General features: G+C 42.5%; 2 protein-coding genes across 2 annotated transcripts in view; one reads left to right on the top strand and one right to left on the bottom strand.

Moving 5' to 3' along the window:
* The window catches only part of ralgps2 (Ral GEF with PH domain and SH3 binding motif 2), a gene marked incomplete in the record, with an annotated part of 59,864 nt that overhangs the window by 29,422 nt on the left and 6,235 nt on the right, over positions 1–24,207 (top strand). Inside the window, 8 exon segments of the mRNA XM_032525090.1 lie at positions 20,705–20,842; positions 21,369–21,459; positions 21,700–21,767; positions 21,876–22,014; positions 22,174–22,325; positions 22,420–22,474; positions 23,028–23,105; positions 23,990–24,095. Coding sequence (XP_032380981.1) covers positions 20,705–20,842; positions 21,369–21,459; positions 21,700–21,767; positions 21,876–22,014; positions 22,174–22,325; positions 22,420–22,474; positions 23,028–23,105; positions 23,990–24,095 — 827 coding nt within the window.
* Positions 503–18,697, bottom strand: angptl1a (angiopoietin-like 1a). Its single transcript, XM_032525091.1, has 6 exons — positions 18,354–18,697; positions 6,684–6,941; positions 5,943–6,563; positions 2,993–3,186; positions 1,864–2,134; positions 503–1,707 (listed from the first exon to the last, which is right to left on the bottom strand). The coding sequence occupies exons 2-6, from the start codon at positions 6,871–6,873 to the stop codon at positions 1,520–1,522; spliced, it is 1,464 nt and encodes a 487-aa protein (XP_032380982.1). The 5' UTR covers positions 6,874–6,941; positions 18,354–18,697; the 3' UTR covers positions 503–1,519.

Genomic DNA, 24,207 nt, shown 5'->3' with positions numbered 1-24,207 from the left:
CAGCATCTTGATATGCCACACCTGTGAGGTGGATAGATTTTTTTCAGCAAAGGAGAAGTGCTCACTAACACCGATTTTAGACAGATTTGTGAACAATTATTGGCAGTTGGAAGTTTTCATTGGCGCAACCCAGATATTCAGCTCTGCTGCTCATCCCACAAATGCATGCTCCTTACAAATGTGGCACCATTTGAAACGGAACTAAACAGGCTTTCCAATGGTATAAGATGTATTGGCAAAAAGCATTGTTACCACAGAGAAATAATCTACCAAACACAAATTTCCTTACTTTTTGTGCTAAATTTATATATATGTGTGTGTGTGTGTCTGTGTGTCTGTGTGTCATTTCAGGTGATTGAATCGTTCTTTATAAAGATAAAGGCTTAGCTAATATTTTACATTTTGTAATTTTTCAAGTTTTACATTCATACTAGATATAATTTTGAAACTTTTATTTTATTCATATTCATTGATATACTGTTAAGTGAAGAGTGATAGACCATTCAATGTTTACAAAAGAATTTAATTTGAAAACGAGCACTGTCTCATATTGTCAACTAGACATCCATTCTGGGTGTGTGTGTGTGTGTGTGTGTGTGTGTGGGTGTGCCTCTGTTCAAGTGTCATATATGTATCTTTACATGGGAAAAAAAAAAAATTAAGAATTGTTTTGTTACAGGGCTAGATATAAAAAGGCCATGACTATACTTACCATAAATACACTGATAAATAACAAAGAATGGCAGAGAACTTGTGAACATTCGGCTGGAGTAGAATAACACCTCTTAAATTACCTTTCACAAATAAAGACAAAGATATTTACATACCAAAACCAGCTCTGCCATATGGACATTGGAGAAGCACACTGTTGTACAAGTTCATTTTTGGTTTTGGTCGAAGGAATCCCCTGAAGTCCAGACAAAACCCAGAAACCATTAGACAGTAGGCGTTTGATTGTAAGGGACAACTTTAAATTTCATAATTATTCATGCGTTTATGTTTAAACCTCCCATTACATCTGTTACGACTGTGGTTATGCAACCGCATCCAATACCCTTTGGTACGGGCGACACTACTTTCAACAAGTCATGATTAGCTGCTCGGAAGTCTCTTTAAGACATTAAATCTCATGTCTTAAATGACCATTTCCCCTTTATAACATACTGAGTTTCAACAAGAGTGAGTAAAACAGGACACTTTAAAGTAATACTTAATGGTCCCAGGGAGCTTGATTGACCACTACTTTCCAGACTGAAAGGTGGAGAGCAATTACTACAGAAGAGCAATAGCAGTCTTCATCTCAAAGTCACCTTGGAAGCAAGTCACTGCTTAGACTGCTGGAGTCATTATTGTCTGGCCATAAACGCATGCCACCGTCTCTTCCTCCTTTTGTATTTTACAAGGCACTGTTGTATAATGGCAGGGACTCCTGGTTCTGCCTTTGGAGACTTTGTGTATGGGTAGATAAAGCTAGGGAAGGAAATGGAGGTGGAGTTGAAGGGAACCGAAGTCCAATGTTTCAGTCGATCGGTCGGATCATGAGGCGGACTGACTTGAGGGAGTAGAAACCTCCTCCGTACTCTGCCCAGAAGATTCCGTCCTGAAACTTGCTGCGGTAAACTCCCCCGCTGTACCACACACCGTTCAGGTTGGTCTGGCCACAAGCATTATACCACCAGCCACCCTTATGGAAGTGGGCGCAATTACCTAATAGACAGGGACACAATATCATAAAAAGATGAGTGTGATGGACAGCAAAAGGAGGAGCTTACCCTATTTTGTGTCATTATAGTACTACTACTACATGTGCTAATATATAAGATCTCACAAAGCATTTGGAACTCATCTAGCATCCTTCCTTACCAGTAAATGCATCCTTATCGCGATCAAGTGTGGTGAACTGTTTGCCGTTGTGACTGCTGAACGAGTCCCCGGCGTTGCCCTGGTAGGTGCCGAGCCTCAGCCGATAACCCTCGCTCTCTGACTCCAGGTGGAAGCTGCTGTACTCGGCGTACACTTTCTTCAACGTCCAGTCCTCCAGCTCTATCATCAGCTTATAGTCGCCCTGTTTCCCCAGGTTGTAAATGTTGTCCAGCCCAAGCCAGTGTTCACCATCTATGTTTCCAAATCCTCTCTGTAGGGGAGAAGCACCACGGCATGTTATTTTTAATTTTTTTTATGTCAGTTTTGGCTTATGGTTAATAGGATTTCTTAGCCGAGTGCTGAATTTAAAGGCGTCTTGTGCCTGCAATCAAGTTAAAATCAAATTAAAGAGGCTGTCCATTGAGACTAATAATGTGTTAAAGTTGTGGTTTGTGGTTTTTTACTCTACAAATTAGTTAATAGCAGGGGCAGTGGTGATTTGGCTGCAGTTAGATGGATAGTTGAATGAAGCAAATGCAGACCTGCAGAGACACATTTCTGTTCCTGATCCACTCAACATGTAACTATTGATTACTAAATCTAATTTTAGGACTGAAAGGAAATCTCTTGCCTTTGCCATATTATAATTTTTTTTGTTACAGAGAAAACTGTGAGACTAGTCATTTTTGGGCTCCCTTGTCTTTCCCCTGCTTGCTCTTAGATCCTAGATCACATCTTAATAACAAAGTCTAACGCTTGAGATAAAAAAAAAAGGATAAAGGGATCATTTCCAGCGGGGTTGAGCTGTATTTCCCTCTCAGCCCACCGTGGCTCTCTGATTGCGTAGATCAGTATGTAGGTCTCTGGCTCCAGCTTTTGGCTGTGATTTTGGTGCGAGGAAATCCGCCGCTAAGCTGTTTACATTGACGGAGCAAGTGCTTGCTTACTGGCCCTGAAATGAACTGCTTAGACTAGGTCACTTAGGAAATGGGAAAGGAAAAGCTGTAAACACAGTTCTCTCTAATGCTTGGAGGAATTCAGATATTTTCCCCAAAAGAATCCGATCCAAATGTTTGGTTACGTTGTCTCTTTTAACCCTGCCTTTACCCTAAATGTTTCCTCAGCTTACCTTGTAGTTCTCCCAGTTCCGAAAGAAGTTAACAGAGCCATCTCTCCTTCTTTGCAACACTGTCCATCCTCCATTATCAAGGCCGTGTTCACACCAGGCTTGGATCAACCGATCACTGCCATCTGTCTTAAGCAGGTACATACCACTGGTGGTGTGACCTGCCTGTCGCACCTGGTAACAGTCTTTAAAAGGACCTGTGGTCAGAAGATGGTAGTAGGGGGGAAAAAAAAGGTTGAATAGAGATTGTGCTAGTGGGTTTGATTTAAAATGTTTAATATAAAAATTCCCTTCTGCAATATCACCATTTTCCACAATCATTTGTCATATTGCAATTTGCATTACAATAATATTCTAATTGTTAATGTTCCTCATTAACCCAAGTATTTTGGGTTTTGTAGCTGATAACTCTTAGCCCGTGGGGAAACAAAATGATGAAATGGATTATACTCTCCAGTAAAAAGCCAGAATTGACAATACAGTGTAACTCAAAGGCCTTATAGATTGTATATCTTCCTGTTTTGTTACTGACTCTTGTTTTCTACTAAAACAATCTATTACCTAAATTATAGTCAGTTTTATCTCCCTCAATAAATATACCATACTGTGCCTTAAAAAGTCTTCTTTTTTATTGCATATGCAAAAGTCATCATCATCAGTCTCAGTGCTCGAGACAGCAGACAAGAAGGAAGGGGAGCGGAAGTTGGGTTTGATTGTGGCCACATTCTTTGGAAAATATCGCCTTTAGCTCAGACCATCCAAACATTACACAAACACGCATGTGCACACTTAAGGTAAATTATTACATGAATATTCACCTAGTTTATGACTTCAAATGAAGCCATGTGGTAGCACCGCACCCAAAGCTGAAGCAGCTGAACCTTAACCCAACACGTTTCCTCTGTTTCCCCCTGTGTGAATATGTATTAAACCAGTATGAACACCGGCATTGTGTGGGGGCCTCCGGGGCCTAAAGGCCCATGGAAGATGGTTTTCTCAGCTGAGTGTAGGAGCACATAAGGACCCTGTGTATTGCCCCAACACAGATACCTAAAACTCCCCAGCACAAGCTTCTATTTTTCTAGTAATGATATGTCTTCATCCGACCTGTCAGTGAGGGGGTTCTCTAATGTATTCCTCTTTTCTCACACTTTCTTGTTAAGTTTTTCTCAACAGAGCTTTAAGGTGTAATAAACACAGTCACCAAGCCCTAGTGGTTTTAAAAAGGACTAGACTAGACCAAACTGTGGTCAGGCAATGTGCATTTACAGTAGTAGTGCACCTACATGGGAAATAATTAGTGGTTTCCAGTGGTTTCTATTTGGGTTGAACCTTTATATTTTTCCTTTCTGAATTAGATACACACTATCTGTTGAAGCGTACATTCATCCACATATGCTAAATCACTTGAATTAATCACAACCTTATCAGTAGGATTTGGGTAAATATGTGTTATGGAGACCAGAGGTAGAAATATTTTGAGGGGTTTTCTTTTCCTGAAAATTTAATAAAATGAACAGTGAAAGGTGATGTGTCGGCCACCATAGCAAATACGATCTATCCCTGGCTTTCCGCTGTTTCTCTTGGTTGTAGATAAATCAGGGGTGTCCAGATTGAGAGCTTTGTTTCAGTCATAGACAAATAGATTCTGGCAGTTAGTGAAAGCAGCAGCAGCTTAATGCTTTCATCCATGATATAACTAGATTAAGGCATGTGGAAATGCAGGATTATACATTGGAGTTCTCAGTTCTAATGAGCCAGAATTAACTTGTACAACACCAACATAGTTCAAAAGGGACTTTGCTGGAAATAACATTGAGAACACAACTCTTATTTTAGTTGTAGAGTCCCTGCCATTCCACATCCCCAACCACTTTACTGCCCTTTACTTTATTTCATCTTTCTGTTTTCTTAATTTTTTTTTCTCCATGGAGCCTTTTTTCTGCTACAAAAAAATAAAGGTTACCTGTTCAGTTTTTGTTCTAATGGCATGGTAGCAGCAAGCGGATGTTTTATAATAATGCCATAATGTAAGAGCTAACTTATGTAGTTTGGCATGTTGATTTGCTAAATGGTACCCATCTTTTTCTCAAATGCCAAGTAGCAAGAAAGTAATATCTTTATCTGGAGTCTTAGAGTTTTGGATTTAGCCAGAGCTTTTAATATCTTATTTAATCAAATATGGGAGGAGTTTTCAACATGCTTCTGTGAACCGTATTATCTCGCCCTACCACGTGACTCCACTGTCGGTCGGTCTTCTTTTCTTCCCATTTTTTGGTCTGAGAGAAGTAATGGATGTTTTCACCCATTTCACAATCTGGTTGGATAACCTCTGTCAACATTCCCCACCATAGTGTAATTGCCAGTCAAAATACAACAGCCATGACCAATTTTGAGGGAGTCGTTTCCAAGTAGCATTCTAACCTTGCTAATTGGTTTCATATTGGAGAGGATCTTGCTCAGATGTCGGAATCAGTCAATTTTTGTGATAAAAGTACAGACAAGCCTCATCTATCTGCTTTGATTGCTTTTTTCTAGGGGGTCTGACATGGTCTAATCCATCAGATGTGTGCTCTGTTTGTCTATACCTTGGCCGTTTATGTTTTGCATAGATTAAATATAGGATATATACTGTATTTTTTTCCCGTTCTCTGAATTCTTTTTACAGGCCTAATCCACATCCTACTAATTTAGTACATATGCTCAGTTCAGTGCAGCCAAAACACAAGGGCGAGTGGGAATCATTGGAATGTATGATTTCACTGCCCCAGTACCATGCCAAGGATTAGCCAACTGTGCCTCAGCAATACCAACAATTATGATAAATTATATCAGTAATTGTATCTTAGTAGTAATTGTCCTAATTAATTGTACACACAACTACAAAGAACAATTAAGTGATCAGTCAATTATTTCTTCATCACCCCCTTGCCACTTTAAAATTGGTACTTACCATCAGAGGTAAGTGTTCCCTGCGGTGGTGGAGGGTCAATCCCAAATGGGCTTGCAGTAGGAGAGTCCATGTGTGATCCTCTGGGAAAGGCCCGGTTGTTATTGTCCCGTTGTATCTCATTGGTGAAACGGTTGTTAACTGGTAGATTCTGCGGTACCACCTGTACCAGTGGAGGAACTACGGGCAGCTCACTGCGTCCCAGTGTCCTCAGACACTGCTCCTCCAGTGCCGAGATGAGAACGGACTGGTTGTTGACCACCCCGGCCATTGTGGCAAACCTGGCCTCCAGTTCCTTGTACCTCGAAGCCAGTCGCATCATCTCAGAAGTCACATTGAGGATGCGGTTCTCCAGCTGGGCCAGTTCCAGAGAGTTGTCTCTTTTCCTGATGATCTCATGCAGCAGCTGCATATAGAGCTGGGTCACCCTGGAGTTCATGTTCCTGCTCTCTTTCCGCAGCAGCTTCATCTCATTCACCAAATTACCATCTACATCCACCACCAGCTGCAGTGTCTCAATCTCACGCCGCTGTTTGCTAAGCACCTCCCGCACATCTGAAATGTCCATTCGGGTCACTCTGTCCTTGTCTGGCTCGGGGCCTGTGGTGCTGGCACAGATTGGACCTGGTGACAGGTGTGAATTATGTAGGAGATTACCAAGAAGCCGTTTTGATTTTTTCAGAAAAGCAAAGGATAGTTAAATGAGGACACTTAAATATTATTACAAAAAGTTATCCTTCGAACCTGTGATTCTCTGCTCAGGAACAAGGAAGGTGTAGGAACACTTTTTAGCATCAGGATCGATGGGGGCTCTTTTACTCCTGTGGAGAGAAAGCTCTTTGGTCCTCCGGGCTTCCCTGGAGCTCCTGCAGTGACTTTCCTCCCATAGGGAGAGGCAGAGCAGGGTGCAGAGGCTCCACATCAGCCCCTGCATTGCTGCTGGCTGGTTATAAGGATAGATTGACAGCTACTGGTGCTCCCTCCAGGTCCCCCCAGCCCTCCCTGCAAAAATACAAGATCTTAAGTGCTGGGACTCTAAAACAGACGCATCTTTGTTTACAAAGGCTTACAAAATAAACAGTAACAGCAGGAGTGTTGATGGTGTGCTATTCCATAGCTAGGGATCTTAGTGCTGTACGATTTTAACAAAAAAGGTATTTGACACTTTTTCTTAATACTTACAATCATTGATTGTTTGGGAAAGTCAGTTTGCATTAGCACACTTGTCAGGTCATTGTTCCACATAGTTGTTTGTGTGGAATGCTTGAAAGAGAGAACACATTTGTTGTCCAGCCCATGGGACGACGTCTGCTTTCTGTCTCAGTTAGTTCCCCTGCTGACACACGCCCCATTTTTCTGAGGTCCTGTTGGTTTTCCCCCCATTAAAGAGGTCTGCCATGTGGCTGCTGGCTGCGCGTTATCTCTGGTACCTGCACTCACTTGTACTTCATTTTCTTTACCCTCAAAATGAGATTCTTTTCTCTAGTAAATTCCTAACTTCTTGTCTTGCATAGTATCTACCTGAATGGTATTTTTTATCCTCGTGAACTATTCTAGGAAACCATCTTAGAAATGCAGGGACTGTGTTTTGACCACGGGAAAATTGTTTCAGTTTTTGTTTCTGGTGCATATTGTTGTTCCTGCTGACAGTCAGCCGATGGCCTAGTGAGTCAGGTTTGCAGCGCTAAATGGCTGATTTGGCCAACACAAGCTGTGTAACTACTACAGCTCATGTAGAGCATATAGACTTTCAAACAACAGGGGTTGTCACGGATGAGAATGTTATTTTAATGTTAGCTAAGAAGCTTGATGTCACTTGCTCGTTCCAATGCTATTATGCACTAAAACTAAATTGAATGCACACTCTTCACTGCTCTCGATATTATGGCCATAATGCTTCAGTTGCTTTTACACTCCTTTTCTACCTCCACATCTTCTTTCCAACATTAATTCAATCATCAGTGTCTTAGCATGCAAAATTGGTCTTTTTAATTTGTAATTAATCTTCACACTTGTTTGGATACAACAGAGATGCTAACTCAAATCGCTTAAGGAACTTTTGGCTTCTGAGTTATGTCCTTGGGTTTTTCTCAAAAAGAGGGTTCATGATCTCCCGTCCTGCTCAAAGATCTGACCTGTGTTGTGTACGTACCCCCCTCCAAGTAAAACACATTGACCCTTTATTTCGATGCAGCATCCTGTGAGGTAGGTTAAATATGCTCACTACTGAGCGCCCATTTTTTCACGTGGCTCCGTACACCTAACAGGAATGTTAAGTAGAAGGCAGTATTTGTGTTTCACTTGAAAGAGTTAACAAACGCTCACATACAGGCAGTCACTACAGGGGTGTGAGACGAAGGCAAGTAAAGTGTGTGCAGTCGTCCTCAGCCCTGTCTAATTGGAGGGGCAACAGCTGGAACTTCCTCCCCTCTTTCTCATCCCCGCGGTTTCTCATCAATGCACAAGCACAAAAACACTTACACAGATGGGCACACTGCTCCATTTAACACCCTGGCCTTGGCCTGTGCAAGGCCAAGACTGTCTAGCTGCCCTAATCCACTCCAGCACTTTTCAGCTTCTTTTTACTCACTGCCACGTCATTAAATCCTACGTCCACCCTGAAACTCAGGGCCTGTGTGTCTCCCATATGACGCCATTGTGGTTCTTCAGGAATTCTGGCAATTCTGTCACTTGGAACAATGTCGAGAGGGGACAGGATTACAGCTAGTACTGCAGATCTGCAGATCTCGCGTGTCCATCTGTATGATTGAATACTGTGTGTGCATGACTATCCAGAGACGTTATTCATTCTCATGGTGCTGTGTTTTTCCAGCAGCCAATGTGTCTGACAGCGTAACCAGGTACTGTATCCTTGCTGAACTCAGTGAGAGCTGCTAATGACTTTAACAGCAGCGTCAGCAGTATCGGTTCTCTCAAGTGCATCTTCTCTTCCAAAAACTGACTGGCTTTCTACTGCTGCTGGGAGCTCTATAAAGTGTCCACATTCAGCATCATCCACATGCCCCCTAAGCATGACTGCCTCACACAAACATTACAGCTCATCCATCAGCAATCACCTCCTTCATTTCCCCATATATTTCTTTACAATCCTTTACTTTTCCTTCTCTTCCCTCCCCCCTTTCTTCTGTCCTGTCTTCTGGAGTCTGATTTCCTCTTGGGTGGTGGTGGTTTTGAGCACGAGGGGCCTCGTCTCTTTCATGGAACCAAAACATATCAAAGGCATTCCAGGGACTGTGGAGAGGTCACCAGTGTGTCTTGAAAGTACAAGGTTTACAGAGTTTCCTCAGAACAAGCTGTGCGCCTTCTTTTTTCTACCCCAACAAACCAAAACTAAACACTGCTGAAGTGCTCGGGGACCGGGAAGCGTATTGAGCGGAAAGCAAAGCGCTCACCTGTGGGAGTAAAACTTCATGCATGCGAATGTGCCTGCACAGGCTATGCTTGCTGTCCTTATGCCAATACAGTATGTTTTTGAGAGTTCTTTAGAACCTTGACATTTTTACCGCTCTGTGCAGCTGCCCTTCTTGACCAACTAAATTGGGCCGGAAGAGATGCCAACGATAGCTCACATCTGTCGCTTTTCATATTCAACAACAAGAGTCCATACATGGCTGACTAGACCCTACCTGGATGTTTCTCAACGCGCTGCACTTAAATCTGATAAACAAGCCCGTCTACTGAATCTGGTTTTAGCTTACAATGAAAGCACTGCAACTCCTGTTTGTATGCATGTGTATTTTTTAGTGCCGTCAAATGATTAAAATATTTAATCGTGATTAATCGCATTCATTTCATAGTTAACTTGCATTTAATCGCACATTTTTATCTATTCTAAATGTCCCTTGATTTCTTTTTTGTCCCATTATCTTTTTTTTTTTTTTCCTCATTTGAATGCTCTTATCGACATGGAAAAGTGGATCGGCTTGCTTTGTGCAAATGTTTTTTTTATTGAAAACAACATTGACATATAGTCTACTGTAGGGTTACATTTTCAATTTCACATGTAACATTCTCATTTGGAGCGATTAATCTCACACACAGTGTAACACTGTCAATCAATAAAAGGGTGAAAAAAATACTTTGACGAGGGGGGGGGAGAATTGGCATCAGCTGTGTGCTTGGCCATCAGGTGGTATTTCCGGCTGGACGTGCTGCGATGATAGCTCAGTTCACACAGATTGTTTGGCAACTTTTAAAAAGTCAACTTTCAATCCAGAATCTTATTTTCGTCCATTTCGGCGTCTCGCGTTCCATCCACTCAAAACGTAGCGTTACTACTCTTTGGCCGGCTCGCAAGCCGAAACAAGCGTGCGGCGCGTTTTGTTTCTGGTCTAGCTAGATCCAGTGTGGCCAAAAATAATGTTAATCTTGCATTTAAAAAAATTGACAAAATTGGTTTGCGTTAACGCAGTTAATAACCAGTTTAACTGACGGGACTAGTATTTTTATGACAAGTTTATTTAGTTTAAGTTCATAGCACGTACCATGTACATTGTTTTAATTCCATTCACTGGACAAACACTAAAGTTTGCTTTTAGCTCACATGTACAAGTGATTACATTTCTAGGTTAGTGTGTCTTGACATGACTGAGCAATGTTCCCTCACATGTTTTTAACTCTTGACTATTATTTAGATAGAAATGCATTGTGGGATTCTCCAGAGAAATGCCACTTACAATCATCAGAACCTAGAGGCGCACTGGGCTATGGGCGTACTACAGAAAGACAACAAGGGAAGGAGATTAGGGGCAACAGTCTGTAAGGCTGAAGCAAAGCACACATTTGTAAAAGGATAGCACAGACAGCAGTGGATCAAAGATGGAAGAGACTAAAAGTGATAGAAAGTGGGTCAAAGACGTTTTCCCCTTCCTGGCCAGGTATCATGAACATATTTGAGGCAGATGAAATAATCCTATTCCTTTTTTAGTCTTGACAAATTTTCACTCTTTTGTCTGTCTGTTCCTTCCTCTCTGTTTAAGCCCCCTTCCTTACTTTCCTTTTCTTCTGTTTTTGAATACTTTCCTTTCTTTTTGCTTTCTCTGTTTTGTGTTTCTTCCCGTCTTTCTTCTCCAGCAGCAGATTTCAAGGCATATAGAAGCCACCGGCTGTAAGCAGCCCAGCAAATAGGAGAAATTGAAGTATTTTTCTCCTTAATATGAGTGGGATATATTAGGTTTCCTATTGGCTCAGCCCTACCGACAAACTTCCCTGTGAAACCAGTGTGTGGAATAAAGGATTTGCAGCTGGCTATGAGCTTTGTAAGTCTTCCTAAGTGCACCGCTGGGTCCTCACCCCACTAATGGATATTAATAGTCAGGAGAACTATGATTGTTGCTTTTTAATTGTCCTAACTCCCCACTGTCTGTCTCTCCCTCCATCTGTCTGAGCTGTGGTTTAATATCTTTTCATGGCTGTTAGTGGAACAGTCTTAGGACAGACAGTTATTTATCTTTAGCATACTTCCTTTGCTCTTTTTACTCCCGAATAAAGTCCACAACTTTTCTAGCTGGCGTTTGGCTTGCATTAATTATGTGGCGGTGTGTGTATATAGCAAGGACACAGGCTTTTGTTTACGTTGGTTTTCTATATAGATATTGTACATTAATGGTGATTAGCCCCAGTAGAAGACAGAAATCATTCTTTTCTGCATGCCATCAGAGAGGAAATGACCAGAGAACTCATTAAGCTAGACGGCTGCTTACATTACTGTTAGACATGAAAAATGAGTTTTTCCTCGTTGTTTAAACAACGTAATGAATGTTGGTTGTTACCTAAGAAAGAAAAACCATATGTCTCGCTGGTGGGCAGGCATCCTTTTGTGATCCAAGGCAAAGCAAACTGCTCAATGAAATAATTGGTATCTGTCATGGAATTGTCATGGAATTGATTTCATGGAAAATCACTGCAGGTTTGTGCTGTATGTCAATATCATACAGTATTTATTATACTTTCTAACATACACCCATTTACACTTTTTCAGGTACTCCTAGCTAGGGACTAGGGATAAGCGAGTACAGCATTATCTGTATCTGTTTACCACATGAATTATCTGTACCCGTATCCGTACTCGGACTGGGCGGGGGCTAACCCGGAAGTGGTCATATTTAACCAGGAAGTGGGTCGGGTTGTCTTGAAATGGGCGGGGCTTTAACCGGTATTTTAAGCATGCAATTGATATGGGTTGATCAGAAATTGTTATATTTATTGCTGATTAGAAAACTATTTACATGACAGCATCAGCATTGAGCTTCAGATCAATGGTGTTGTCATGGTAACAAACTAACTATATACAGAACGTTTTGCAACAATGAATACAACACATGCGGTTGCAATTATGAAGTAAAATGTAATGAACAAGAGTTTTCATACTCAGTATAACTTTTTTTTTTTACTTTTAATTTTGTTATGATCAGTGTGATTTTTTTTGTTTTTGTTTTTGGTCTTTTTTATGTTTTTATTTCCACTGTGTGTGTGTGTGTTGTGTGGTGTGTGTGTGTGTGTGTGTGTGTGTGTGTGTGTGTGTGTGTTTGTGTGTGTGTGTGTGTGTGTGTGTGTGTGTGTGTGTGTTGTGTTGACTAAGGGGGGGGGCGGGGGGGGCAGTTGACAGTTAAAAAGAGACGCAACGGGAGTTGCATTTAAACCAAGCAGCACGTCTGAAAACCACAGTTCACCAGAAATCTACTGGTTACTAGGTAAGGACTACAAACCACGTTCACCAGAAATCTACTGGTTACTAGGTAAGGACTACAAACCCCAGCTTCACCAGAAACTGGTTACTAGTAAGGACTACAAACCCCACGTTCACCCAGACATTAATGCTTACTAGAAGGACTACAAAAACGAAGTTAAAAACAACCTGAAGCTGAAGAAACCCACAACGTTAACGGAACAGACCCGCAGACCGAGAGAGAGAGAGAGAGAGAGAGAGAGAGAGAGAGAGAGAGAGAGAGAGAGAGAGAGAGAGAGAGAGAGAGAGAGGGAGAGAGAGAGAGGAGAATTTCTCTGTGTGTGTGTGAATGTGATAGAGCCGAGCGTGTTTGTAGGCGGGGGGGGGGGGGCGCTGTGACTATCACAGAACGCTGCGCGGCAGTGAGTTTTATTCAATCAGAGCACGGATATTGACTCGTATTACTCGGATAATACTTGTACTCGGCAAAAGCGCTTTATCCGTACCGGATACTCGTTTCAGCCGGATACTCGGATCACCCCTACTAGGGACGCACCAATACATGATATTGGATATTGGGCCGATAATGACTTAAATAGCTGGATTGGGTATCAGTGACAAGGGGGCCAATGTATTCAATTCAATTTTATGTTTATATACTATATACATTTTAAACCGAATACCTGTTTACGTTTTTTTTTTAAGATTAGTTTTTGGGGCTTTTCCCTTTTATTGACACAGGATAGACATGAAAGGGGGACAGAGATGGGGGGGATGACACGCAGCAAAGGGCCGCAGGTCAGATTCGAACCCAGAACGCTGCAGGACTCAGCCAATATGGGGCGAACGCTCTTACTGGGGGAGCCATTTTATAGCTGCATTTAAAAGGTTTACACTTGAATTGTAATTCTTGTCAATTTTGAAGATTGATGGTGCACAATTAATTATTTTTTTTTCTAACAATTCAGTACATGTATATCTATGTATTTGTTACATTTAGTTTTACAAAGTTAGGAAATCAATGTTTAAGTCCAGCCCAGTGTTGACACATGAAAGAATGAGCCCTGTCACTTCCACACAGCTTCTTAATTAACCACTGCTATCAGATCGGTACTCTGTATCGGTCGATGCCCGCAGCTAAGGTATTGGTGTCGGGATCAGGACTGATGAAGTCAGATCGGCGCATCCATACACCTGGCTAAAACTAAGGCAGTCTAATACAAGAGCTGCAATAACTCTCACCTTCAGCACCACCAGCTACATCCTCTAAAATCACCAAACCATTGAATCAACATCATTTTTAAAACAGTTTCATAATTAACATTATAACCTCTATGTAGGTAGGACTTATTGCAGGACTGTTGTGTTAGACTGCATTAGTTTAGATGGGTGTATAAATTGAGTGTACTTTTTTTTTTTTTTTTTTAGAAGAAGAAATGGTAGCACAGAAAGTACGATAATCAAACTTGATAGTTTGTCTTTTCCTGATGCTTTGCGGTCTAAAGAACAGAATCTGTTGTGGTGATGTGCTAGTTGTCATTTGGTCCACTGGACTGTTCATGCATTCATCAGGCAAAGAGCGCGAACTTGAGCCCACAAGAGTGTAACATTTAAATTCAGGCTGTGATCCTGTCAAAGCATCTTTTGACTATTGTATGTGTTTCAAAGCTCCTAGTCTCCTGCAATGATTTGCATGTTGTGTCAGTCCGTAGCCTGTGGAATTACAGTTCAAAAACCATGAGAGATTTATAATTTCATAGCCAATGTATTTCCCAGCCTCAAAATCCCCAGCTTCCACTCCCCCATCTGGTCCTCAGACTTTCCCACAACATGTCCAAAATGCCCTTAAACACACAACATCTCAGCGCTGGTCAGAAGGAGAGAAACATTGAAAATAAAAGGGGATGAGTGAAGAAGAAAAAGAACAATAAACTGCAGCATTGCTTTACATGACAACATGGAGCTCAGCCAGCTCTGCTGTCGGAGAGCAGAGACGGACTTTCTCCCAGCGTTTGATCCACACATGATGTCACCAGCCACCGTTTTTGAGTTACATGACCACTCATGAACTCTGTCCCTCAAAGACACAAGTTATAACTCATGCTTTTGTGCTTGCTGTGGTTACAGAACCACAATTGGGAAAATGAAGGGGAACCGACAGCTGAGAAACTGTCTAAATAGTTTGGAAAAAGGGAAAGAATTCAAATAAGAGCAAATAAATGGCTATGTGAGCTTATCGAGGACGGGGGCTGGAGAGGAGAGCACAGCATGTGGGGAAGTTGTAAAAGTACTGACATTATGAAACGATTAACGAAAACAAAAACAACACCACATTCTTAAAGCAGCGCAAACGCCAACAAAAAAAACTCAGAAAAACCTCATCAATGAAAATTGTAGAAACCTCAGAGATTACATACTGCTACCACAGTGAAATAGGAAACACATCTTGGCACAGTATTAAAGGAGTTGTTTTATATCTCCTCATTAAACAGTGCATGTTGAAATATTAAAAGGGTAAGCAATGACTATATAAAGAAATAGGATATTCTCTGCATTTATAACTTTAGCTTGTTGTTATTGCGGCCGGAGCCTTGTGCTTTAAAAAAATGCGGGTTGAGGTGGAAAAAGTAAGGCGTGTAAGATTAATTGGTTCTGTTTAGGAAGACATTAGTCTGTGGTCAGAAAACAACCAATGCAATGAAACCTCCAAGTGGTTCCTTCCTCTGGCTTTCTAGCTATTGAGATGTCTACTTTTATGATGCTATATTAGCGAGGAGGGAGCTGTTTTCCTTCTTCAGAAGGGAAACTCTAAACATGTGGGCTGATCTTGGGAGGTCAGAGGTCTGTATGTGGTATTAGGGTGCAGCCCCACCCGTCCGCTCCACAACCCCTGCAATCAATCGGTCTTTGTGGAAAATGGGTTCCCCCTCTTCCTCTTAAAAGCACACATAAATGCAGAAACATGCAGAGGTGTCCAGAGTTCAGATAAGGACGTCCCTCTCTGTCATACTTTGTCAAGATAAGGACTTAACATAAACAACTCTCCCTGAACGCACAATCGCAATCATAAATGCAGGCATACTATGAATTCTTGCCTAATAAAATCTACCCCATTAATGTATTTCCCAGGCTGAAAGATTAGCTGTTAGCTCGCCCGTTCAGGTGGCTTTTCTCTCTGATTAAATTAAACTTGTAAAGTGACACTTGGCTCTAAACAAACACATGCTACGCCAAAGTTTGACACATTATAAAAGAGCTGGAAGGGGGTTGGGAAGAGAGGAGAGCTGGGAGAAGGGAGAATAAAAATGGTACAGCATTTATATAAATGTTTGTTTGGCTGGGCCGTGTAAATTTTCATATTCAGGCGATTCTCTGTTTTAATTCTCGCCTCAGCCACACCTCACCTTAAGCTCAAACCTTCCGTCTGCACATGATTCTATTAGTTGAATCGTTAAGGAAGAACACATAAATCTCCACACACAGCATAACGCACTCATCGCCCACTGGCTCTACTTAGTTAGATACCTCCACTTCTCTTGTCTATTTGCCCTGACCCCATGCTGACCTTTGCCTCCTGATGGTTACCTGTCCGTTCAACTGTGTCCAAGCTCTCATTAGGGGGATTCTAAATGAGCATCACAGTGCAATTAGAGAGCTTTCCTCTAACTTTGCTGCAGCCCTTTTTTAAATGTTCACCCAATCTAACAGTGCTACTGGCTGCCCTGTAGTTCAGATTCTAGATTTGCGTTTTAGGAGATACGTGTCTGGCTTGTTGTGCTGTGGTTGGATTTTATCCACATGCGGTCAGCACCGCACAAAAGCAATGTTTTTAGACCAGCCCGTGTGCGTGCGCGTGCGTGTGTGTGTGTGTGTGTGTGTGTGTGTGTGTGTGTGTGTGTGTGTGTGTGTGTGTGTGTGTGTGTGTGTGTGTGTGTGTGTGTGTGTGCGTGTGCGTGTGCGTGCGCGTGCGTGCTTCTAGTGTTCTACTGATAAGATCAGCTGAGCTGTGTCTGTGACAGGGTCCACACACAGCCTCAGGTCAAACAGGGAGATATGATTGGCCGCTTGCCCATAGCCCCAAAAACCGCAAGCTGGTGCTGGCTGAGTGAGCTATCAATCCCCCGCCGCGTTACAACATGGTCTGTGACAGGACGGCCGGGCAAGGGCAGCGGTTAACTGGCTCTGACATCCTGCCACAAACTACCTGACTTTTATTTCTTTAAAAAATAGACTAAAAACTTGAAATAGGAAAGACATCAAATGGAAAGTCTGTTGTGATTTATAGTCCTGGGCGAGGGTTAAGAGACTCTGTAGTTTATGTGTGGATTATTTATTACGACCCATTTAAAGCTTTCTCCCAGGCTCTGAACCCCATGCAGGTGAACCTGAGGGACCAAGCACTGTGTCTCCAGCACAGAATGTTCTGGGGATTTCTCAACCAGCTGCTCCCACCTTCTCTTTATCGGTTGAGCTTTTTTTTTTCTTTTCAAGGGTGAGTTATTGGAGGTATTGATATTATGATTTATTACTGTATGCCGGGAAAAACCAGCAAACTCATGATATGTTTTCTTAGCCTTTGCCATTCCCTCATTTTTGCCTTTTTCCTTTAAGCTATTTGAAGCTCAAAGTGTGTGTGTTGCACTGTCCTCCCTCTTATTTACAGCGTTCACAGATGTGACTTTGTAGCGAACAGAATATTTTCCACAGATCCCACCACCAGGCCAGGAACATAAATGAAAACATTTGAAGATAATTGTGAGTTGGTGATATGGAAGTGCACCAGATTGATGCCATTAGTGTTCAAAGCTTTTGCTATCACGGTGTCTTATGCCCATGGGCTTTATTTGATAGAGGATGTGGTTAGGGTTGGATTGCATTGTTGCACTATTTAAGTCACTCAGCAATCAATGCTCTTTCTGTGCTTCTCAATGCATGACCTCACAACCCCCCCCATATGTAACAAGGAGAAGCCTATGCTAAGAGACAATTCACTACCTCATTAGGTGTAATATTATTGAACTAACCCTGATTCCACTGGGTTAACTCTGCTCCATCCCTGCACCCACTGTTAGTGGCCTGGCTCTAGATGGTGCTGTATAAGGAAACCAAAAGCCAAGAAAAAATAAACAAGCCTGGCTCCAGAGCTCAAATCTCTCCATCTGACCAGATCAGTCTCCCTCAAGTGTTTTGCTGGAATGTCCTACTTTTCTTTCTCTACTCCCCCCATCACCAATCTACATCTAAAAGAAATGACTGAGACACCAATAACATTAATTCCATTTTTCTGTTAAAATGTACCCTCTATACAATGCAAATCTGAATATCACAAAACATCATACTTGGCAAATTTCGTTAATGTATTTTTCCTACACAAATGGTATCCTACACATCCTTGGTCTCATATACTATACGTCACATCGCATGTGTGGATTGTATACACATGATGCCGTTGTCAGCATGCTGTACACAGTTTATCCCGGCCTTGGGCAGCAGAGGAAAGCCAAAGAAGCGTTGCTAAATGTTTCTGTCTGCAGCCGGAGCCTCCAGTCACGAAACGTCCTAACCTCTCCAACCTCTCAGCCAGAGCTCACACAGCTGCCCAGACACACACACACACACACACACACACACACACACACACACACACACACACACACACACACACACACACACACACACATTCCAAAAACAAACTTGGAAACCAAATTTACTTAGGCAACATTTACCTTTCTTTTGTTACCAGTAGTGGGGGTGTGTTTTCTTCAGTTTTAGTTTCAGGTGTGTATCGTGTTGTGTCTTCACCGAGCTGCACGGCTCAGGACTCATCTCTCTGTTTCTTTGCCCCAGTCTTCTCAGGTGCTCCCCTCCACTCGCTCCTTCTGTCCTGCAGCGGAAAAAATCACAATACATAAAGTCTGTTTTGCCAAGGCCTTATTTCCCAAAGATGTGCTCCTCTCTGTGGCGTCAGCTGTCCTGGGGCCCGGGCTGGGGCATGGTTCAATAGCCGCTTCAGCAGACTGAATGCTGACGACTGATGCCTTGAGGTTTTCACAAAGGATGGGGGAGACTAGAAGAGGGAGGGGAAGGAGGAAGAGAGGGGAGGAGAAGGGGGATGAGGGTGTGGGAGTTTGAGATTGCTTTTTTTCCCCTGCTCTTTCGTCCTCCTTTTTTATTTTATTTTTTTGAGTGGCCCAGCCTACCTCTGATGTCACTCTGATGGGGGGAAAAAAGAGAATAACAGAGCTGCCTCCATAAGTATACCATCCTCAACAATGACCGCCTTGGTTCTTAGATAGAAGAAGTGAGTTGAGTGAAAGGAAATTATACCTTGTTTTCAGAAGTGTTTGAGCTGCTTTGACTTCAAACCTACAATTCCCCTCTTTATTTTTTGCTTTTTCCTTAGCAGTGGGAAGAGCTGATTGTAATGCTGCTGAGGTTTCTGAGCAGCTTCCTGTAGAGCACCAGCTGGGCATGTGAGAGCAGGAGATAAATGAAGGCAGATAAAGCTGACCGCAGAATCCTTGATCCGGGTGTAGTCTGAGCTTGTCTGGTCCATATCGCCATTGTCATTTTACCTTTAATGTGTTCAGGTGCGTGAGACATGGACAGATATGGGGTTTTTTTTGTGCTTAAATATTTGCAAGATATTTTAGTTATGCTAAGAAAAGCAGATAGAGGATGCAGTTTTTTTCCAAACTTTGTGACCACATTTTCTCCCTGTTACCCTTAGGTTTCTAGTCTGATCTTTTCATACAAGTTTTGCCACATCGTACACACTTACAAAGTGTAAGTGTACCCCTAACCACAACTCCTCTGAGCGAGCATCTGTCTGTGTGTGTTCCAGGCAGTATGGATTTGTGCATGACTAACTGCTGTTATCCCTGACATGCACTCAGAAGAGCAGCTACAGCGGTTAAGCCTTCAGGATCCCTTCTCTTCCTCCTCTTCTCCCCATCTCTCAATTTCCCCCTTACAGCTGTGTCTTCAAACTCTTGTAAACCGCTTCTCCTGCGTGCTCTCTCTCTCTCTCTCTCTCTCTCTCTCTCTCTCTCTCTCTCTCTCTCTCTCTCTCTCTCTCTCTCTCTCTCTCTCTCTCTCTCTCTCTCTGATTCTAATCAGATGAGGTTGTGTGTGTGTATACATGGTATCCTGAAGACGAGATTTGGCCCCTTTTATCTCCTGGATCTGGTCCTGCATTTCTGCTGTTGTTGAATATTTGTACACGTGTTTAGACTCTGCTTGCACAACGTTGCAAATACATGTGTAAATGTGTGCACATCTGTGATTATAACAGTGTTTTCCAAGGAAAGCGGGGGAGTATTGGTGTTATGTAGTCTACTGTGTGGTAACTATTCATACATCCGCACTCAGTTTCAATGCTGGTGTGTGAAAGAAACATTGAGCGAGGAGGCGAGAGGAAGGAAACGCACACTGTCAGTTCACTTCTGAAGCTTGTTGATCTTTATTTTCATAATGGTGGGAAGCCACTCCTGGGTTTTGTCTTTCAATGTTAATATTTATTTAACGAGAGACTAAGAATCTCAGTTTTGTTCCAAGTCTGCCAAAAAATAGGCAATTTGAAAGGGAACAGGGGGGAAAGATAGATGGCTTTGAGTTGGAAAGTCTGAAGAGAAGAATAGGCATTCATTTAGATCCATGGGGTCAGAGTGAATAAGAGAGTTTGCGCAGGGTTCTCATTCCCTTCTATTTTGGCCTCTGTGATATCAAACAAGCGGTCTGCGATTCCGAGCTGGTCTTCACACCAATAAATCTACAGCTGCATTGGAATTACATCATGCATCTACCAAAATCTGGTCCTGTTACAATGTCCAGCCTTGTTTGTTTCTACGTGTTTTGTTTTCTAATGAGGCGAGCTTTCAGCGTTCAGGCAGTAACATCCTAGTGTTCCCCGTGGTGTTTCCAATAACATCTCCTACAGATTGACGCTGTGCTCATTTGGTTTACAGTGGGGCCCTCAACTCACTAACAAATAAGAGGAAAAAAACGGAGGAGGGCTGTGTGTTTCTCTTGTATGTAACATGTTGCATCTTTTTCCTGTCTGCTGCTTTATGTTTAGGGATGTACCTGTCCGATCTGACGTATATAGACTCCGCCTACCCCTCCACGGGCAGCATACTGGAGAACGAACAGCGATCAAACCTGATGAACAATATTCTCCGAATCATATCGGACCTGCAAAGATCCTGTACCTACGGTGGGTTTAGACTCACACAGCCGCACATTCATGGGACGGTAGTGTAGTGACGAGAAAGTGCTGATGATGTCCATCATGTGGATGACCAAAAATTAACACCAAGGAGGAGGGAGTCTGGCCCCTTCTTATTCAGCATTTCCTAATTTAACCACCATGCCTTTTTTGTTGGGTTTCAGTGTAGTCTTTCTGTTCTTGCTTATTATTTTTATTATTATTATTATTAAGAAATATACAGGTTACAGATTCTCCAGTATAGAGCTCGTAGACATTCAAGTAGTTGTTATAAATAATAATAATGATAATGAAGGATAAATGACATAAAGAACTCACAAATGAGACACCACTATTACCTAGCAAAGTCAGTCAACAGGACTAGATTGAAGTAAAGTTTTCTGTAATAATAAACTTTCACATTATTAGTAAATATATTACATCTTTATTACAGCCCATATATACTGTATATGCTGTTTTACATCACATGAACACACGTTTCTTTTTTCTAATGTCACCATCTTCCCTCTTTCAGATGTGACAGTGTTGCTTCATGTACAGAAGTATCTGAACTCCGTCAGGTACATCGAGGAGCTGCAGAAGTTTGTGGAGGACGACAATTACAAGTAAGAAACCAAACTCTGATCGACACTATACTTTTTGCGTCATAATCTCTGATTCAGTCACAAGAGCAATGTATTTGCCATGAAGATCAAAAAGCTTTATTTTTCCTCCTGCCTATTTGCTGCCTGGCACAGTGATCATCTGTCTTTCCCAAAAATATTCCATCACCATAATTATTTTGGGGGAGGAACTCAAGCTGACAAATTAATTACTGTATTTTTTTGTTTATTTTTATTTTTAAGGTTGTCACAGAAGATTGAACCAGGCACCAGCACACCACGAGCAAACGCCTCCAAAGAGGATCTAGTCGGTACGTCAGGTGTTAAAAGTAATATTACCCCAGTTTATCATCTCTTTTTTTAGTTTTTGTTCTTCCTGGTCTATAAATCTGGTCTTCCCGTCCCACTCCGACCAACAGGCCAGGAAGCGTCAGCATCTCCTCTCTGCGGCCGTAAATGTACAGTAGCAGCTGAAGGAACCAAAGTCCCGGCCACACCGCCCTCCCCCAGGAACCTGCTGCCCTACGGACACAGGAAGTGCCACAGCCTGGGCTACAAGTCAGTTTATTATTAATATTAGGTCGAAAAACTGTATTTTCATTAGTCAACAATGCATATAAATGCCTTGGTAGATAATGATGAAGATGACGGCCCGAAAAAGACCTTCTCTCTTTATCTCTCTGTCCCTGCTGTCTGCTGTGCTCTGTGCCTACACAGTTTCATCCATAAGATGAATACAGTAGAGTTCAAAAGCGCTACGTTCCCCAATGCTGGTTCTCGCCACTTGTTGGACGACAGTGTGATGGAGAGCCACAGTCCCACCAGGGGGCAAGCAGAAAGCTCAACTCTGTCCAGTGGTATTTCACTTGGTAAGACACACACATGCATACTTATTACCGTGATGCACACTCATAATTTCAATGGCACGTGCTTTTTTTGTGAATCGGTTGTGTCTTTACACAGGTAGCAGCGAGGGCTCTGAGCTCAGTGAAGAGGTGTCCTGGCCAGCTTTTGAGAGGTAAGGTTACTACGTTTGTCTCTGCAGGGATTTTTCATCACATCCTAAAAATGCCCCCATCCTTCTTGTGATTGTATCATTTTAAAAGGTCTGGCTTTAAAGACACAGCTATGCGAAATGATCAGCCAATAAAACTCGCACACGAATGCAGCATCCAGCCCTGCTTTTAGCCTTGCACGCAGGGCCGTCATGCCTCATCCCTCCACCGCTGCTCTCAGATGCTTCTGCGGCAGCCTGACATTTATTACAAGCTTAACCTTTAAATCCCCTTACCAGTTGTTCCCCTGTGCCAACAAGTGTCTGGAGTCACACTCCCTTCCAGGATTAACTGGCCTGAAAATGATCTTGACTTTCTTTCCAAAACACCATTTCATGAAACTGTACTGTAAACACACATTCATCAACAACTCCTCTAACCAATTGAGAGCTCCTCCATCCAGCCCTAACCAATGCAATCTTAAGGGAAAAACAACAACAACAAAGGACACACCCACACAGCCTTAACAGTGTCCCGTGCCCCCTATCCTGTCCTGTCTTATCCTATTCTGAACAGGACTCGGTTCTATCACTCTCTGGGCCCAGTCACCCGTGTGGCCCGCATCCCCTACAGAGGAGTCCTGAGGCCCAGCAGGTACACGCATCCCGACCGGAACCAACTTGAGCTGAACCATGCTCGACCTCTCTTATCCTCACTTCACGCCCCTTCAGCTTTGTGCTGGTGCTTAGAGTGTGTGTAGTGCTGGGATAAATTGGGAATGTGTGTGGCTGAGTGTGTGTGATCAGGTGAAGGGCTAAGGATCTGTTTGAGGGGGTCATGATTCTTTATCTTTTGCTGCGTACCATCAGTCTATAATCCACCTTTCTTTAATTTCTTGCATGCACACACACATAGAGCTTATGGTCAACCTGAACTTCTTCAAGTTTCCAAGATAGTTAACAGCTTGGAGCTGAAAGATGAGTTTCCACAGTCACTCTGAGCTCCATGTGTTACTGGAAAGAAACTCTTACATCCTCATTCCTGAGGTAGAGAGGAACAGACTCTTCAATGACTATTAAAGCCATTTCTTATGGACGACGTTGCAAATAAAAACGTCCCTTGCGGTTAGAGATGGTTCCCTCTGTCTGTCTGTCTCTCTCTCTCTCTCTCTCTCTCCCTCTCTCCCCCTCTCTCTTTCTACTAGGCTTCACTGGGCTCCTGCGCTGGGCTTCCTGCTCTGATTCTCCAGACAGACATAATCTGCACACCAACTTGTCCGCCTCTTGCTGCTGATACCAGTGTTAAGATTTATATCTGTAAAATTCAGTTCTGTGAAAACAAATTTGAAATAGATATATATATATATATATATTTATATATATATATATACTTTTGTGAAGTGCAGATTGTGTCTGTCTTTACTACTAGTTCATCTCTGATTTTGATCTTGTTATGTGTGCATGCACGACAACATGCACGTTTCTTTGTGTGTACGTTTGTGTGTACAGCTTGTAATGTTTGTCTTTGTCCTGTTGTAGCTCCGCGGAGTCAGAGGAGCTCGCAGTTCACTTGTACCCCGGAGCTGTCACAGTGCAGGGGGTATTGAGACGGAAGACTGTGCTCAAGGAGGGCAAGAAACCAACAGTGAGATCCCACACACCACACCACACACACACCACCCACACACACACACACACACACACACACACACACACACACACACACACACACACACGTACACATGCATACATGTTCA

The sequence above is a fragment of the Etheostoma spectabile genome, chromosome 9 (genome assembly GCF_008692095.1).
Source record: "Etheostoma spectabile isolate EspeVRDwgs_2016 chromosome 9, UIUC_Espe_1.0, whole genome shotgun sequence".
NCBI lineage: Eukaryota > Metazoa > Chordata > Actinopteri > Perciformes > Percidae > Etheostoma > Etheostoma spectabile.
This window is presented reverse-complemented; position numbering and strand designations above follow the sequence as displayed.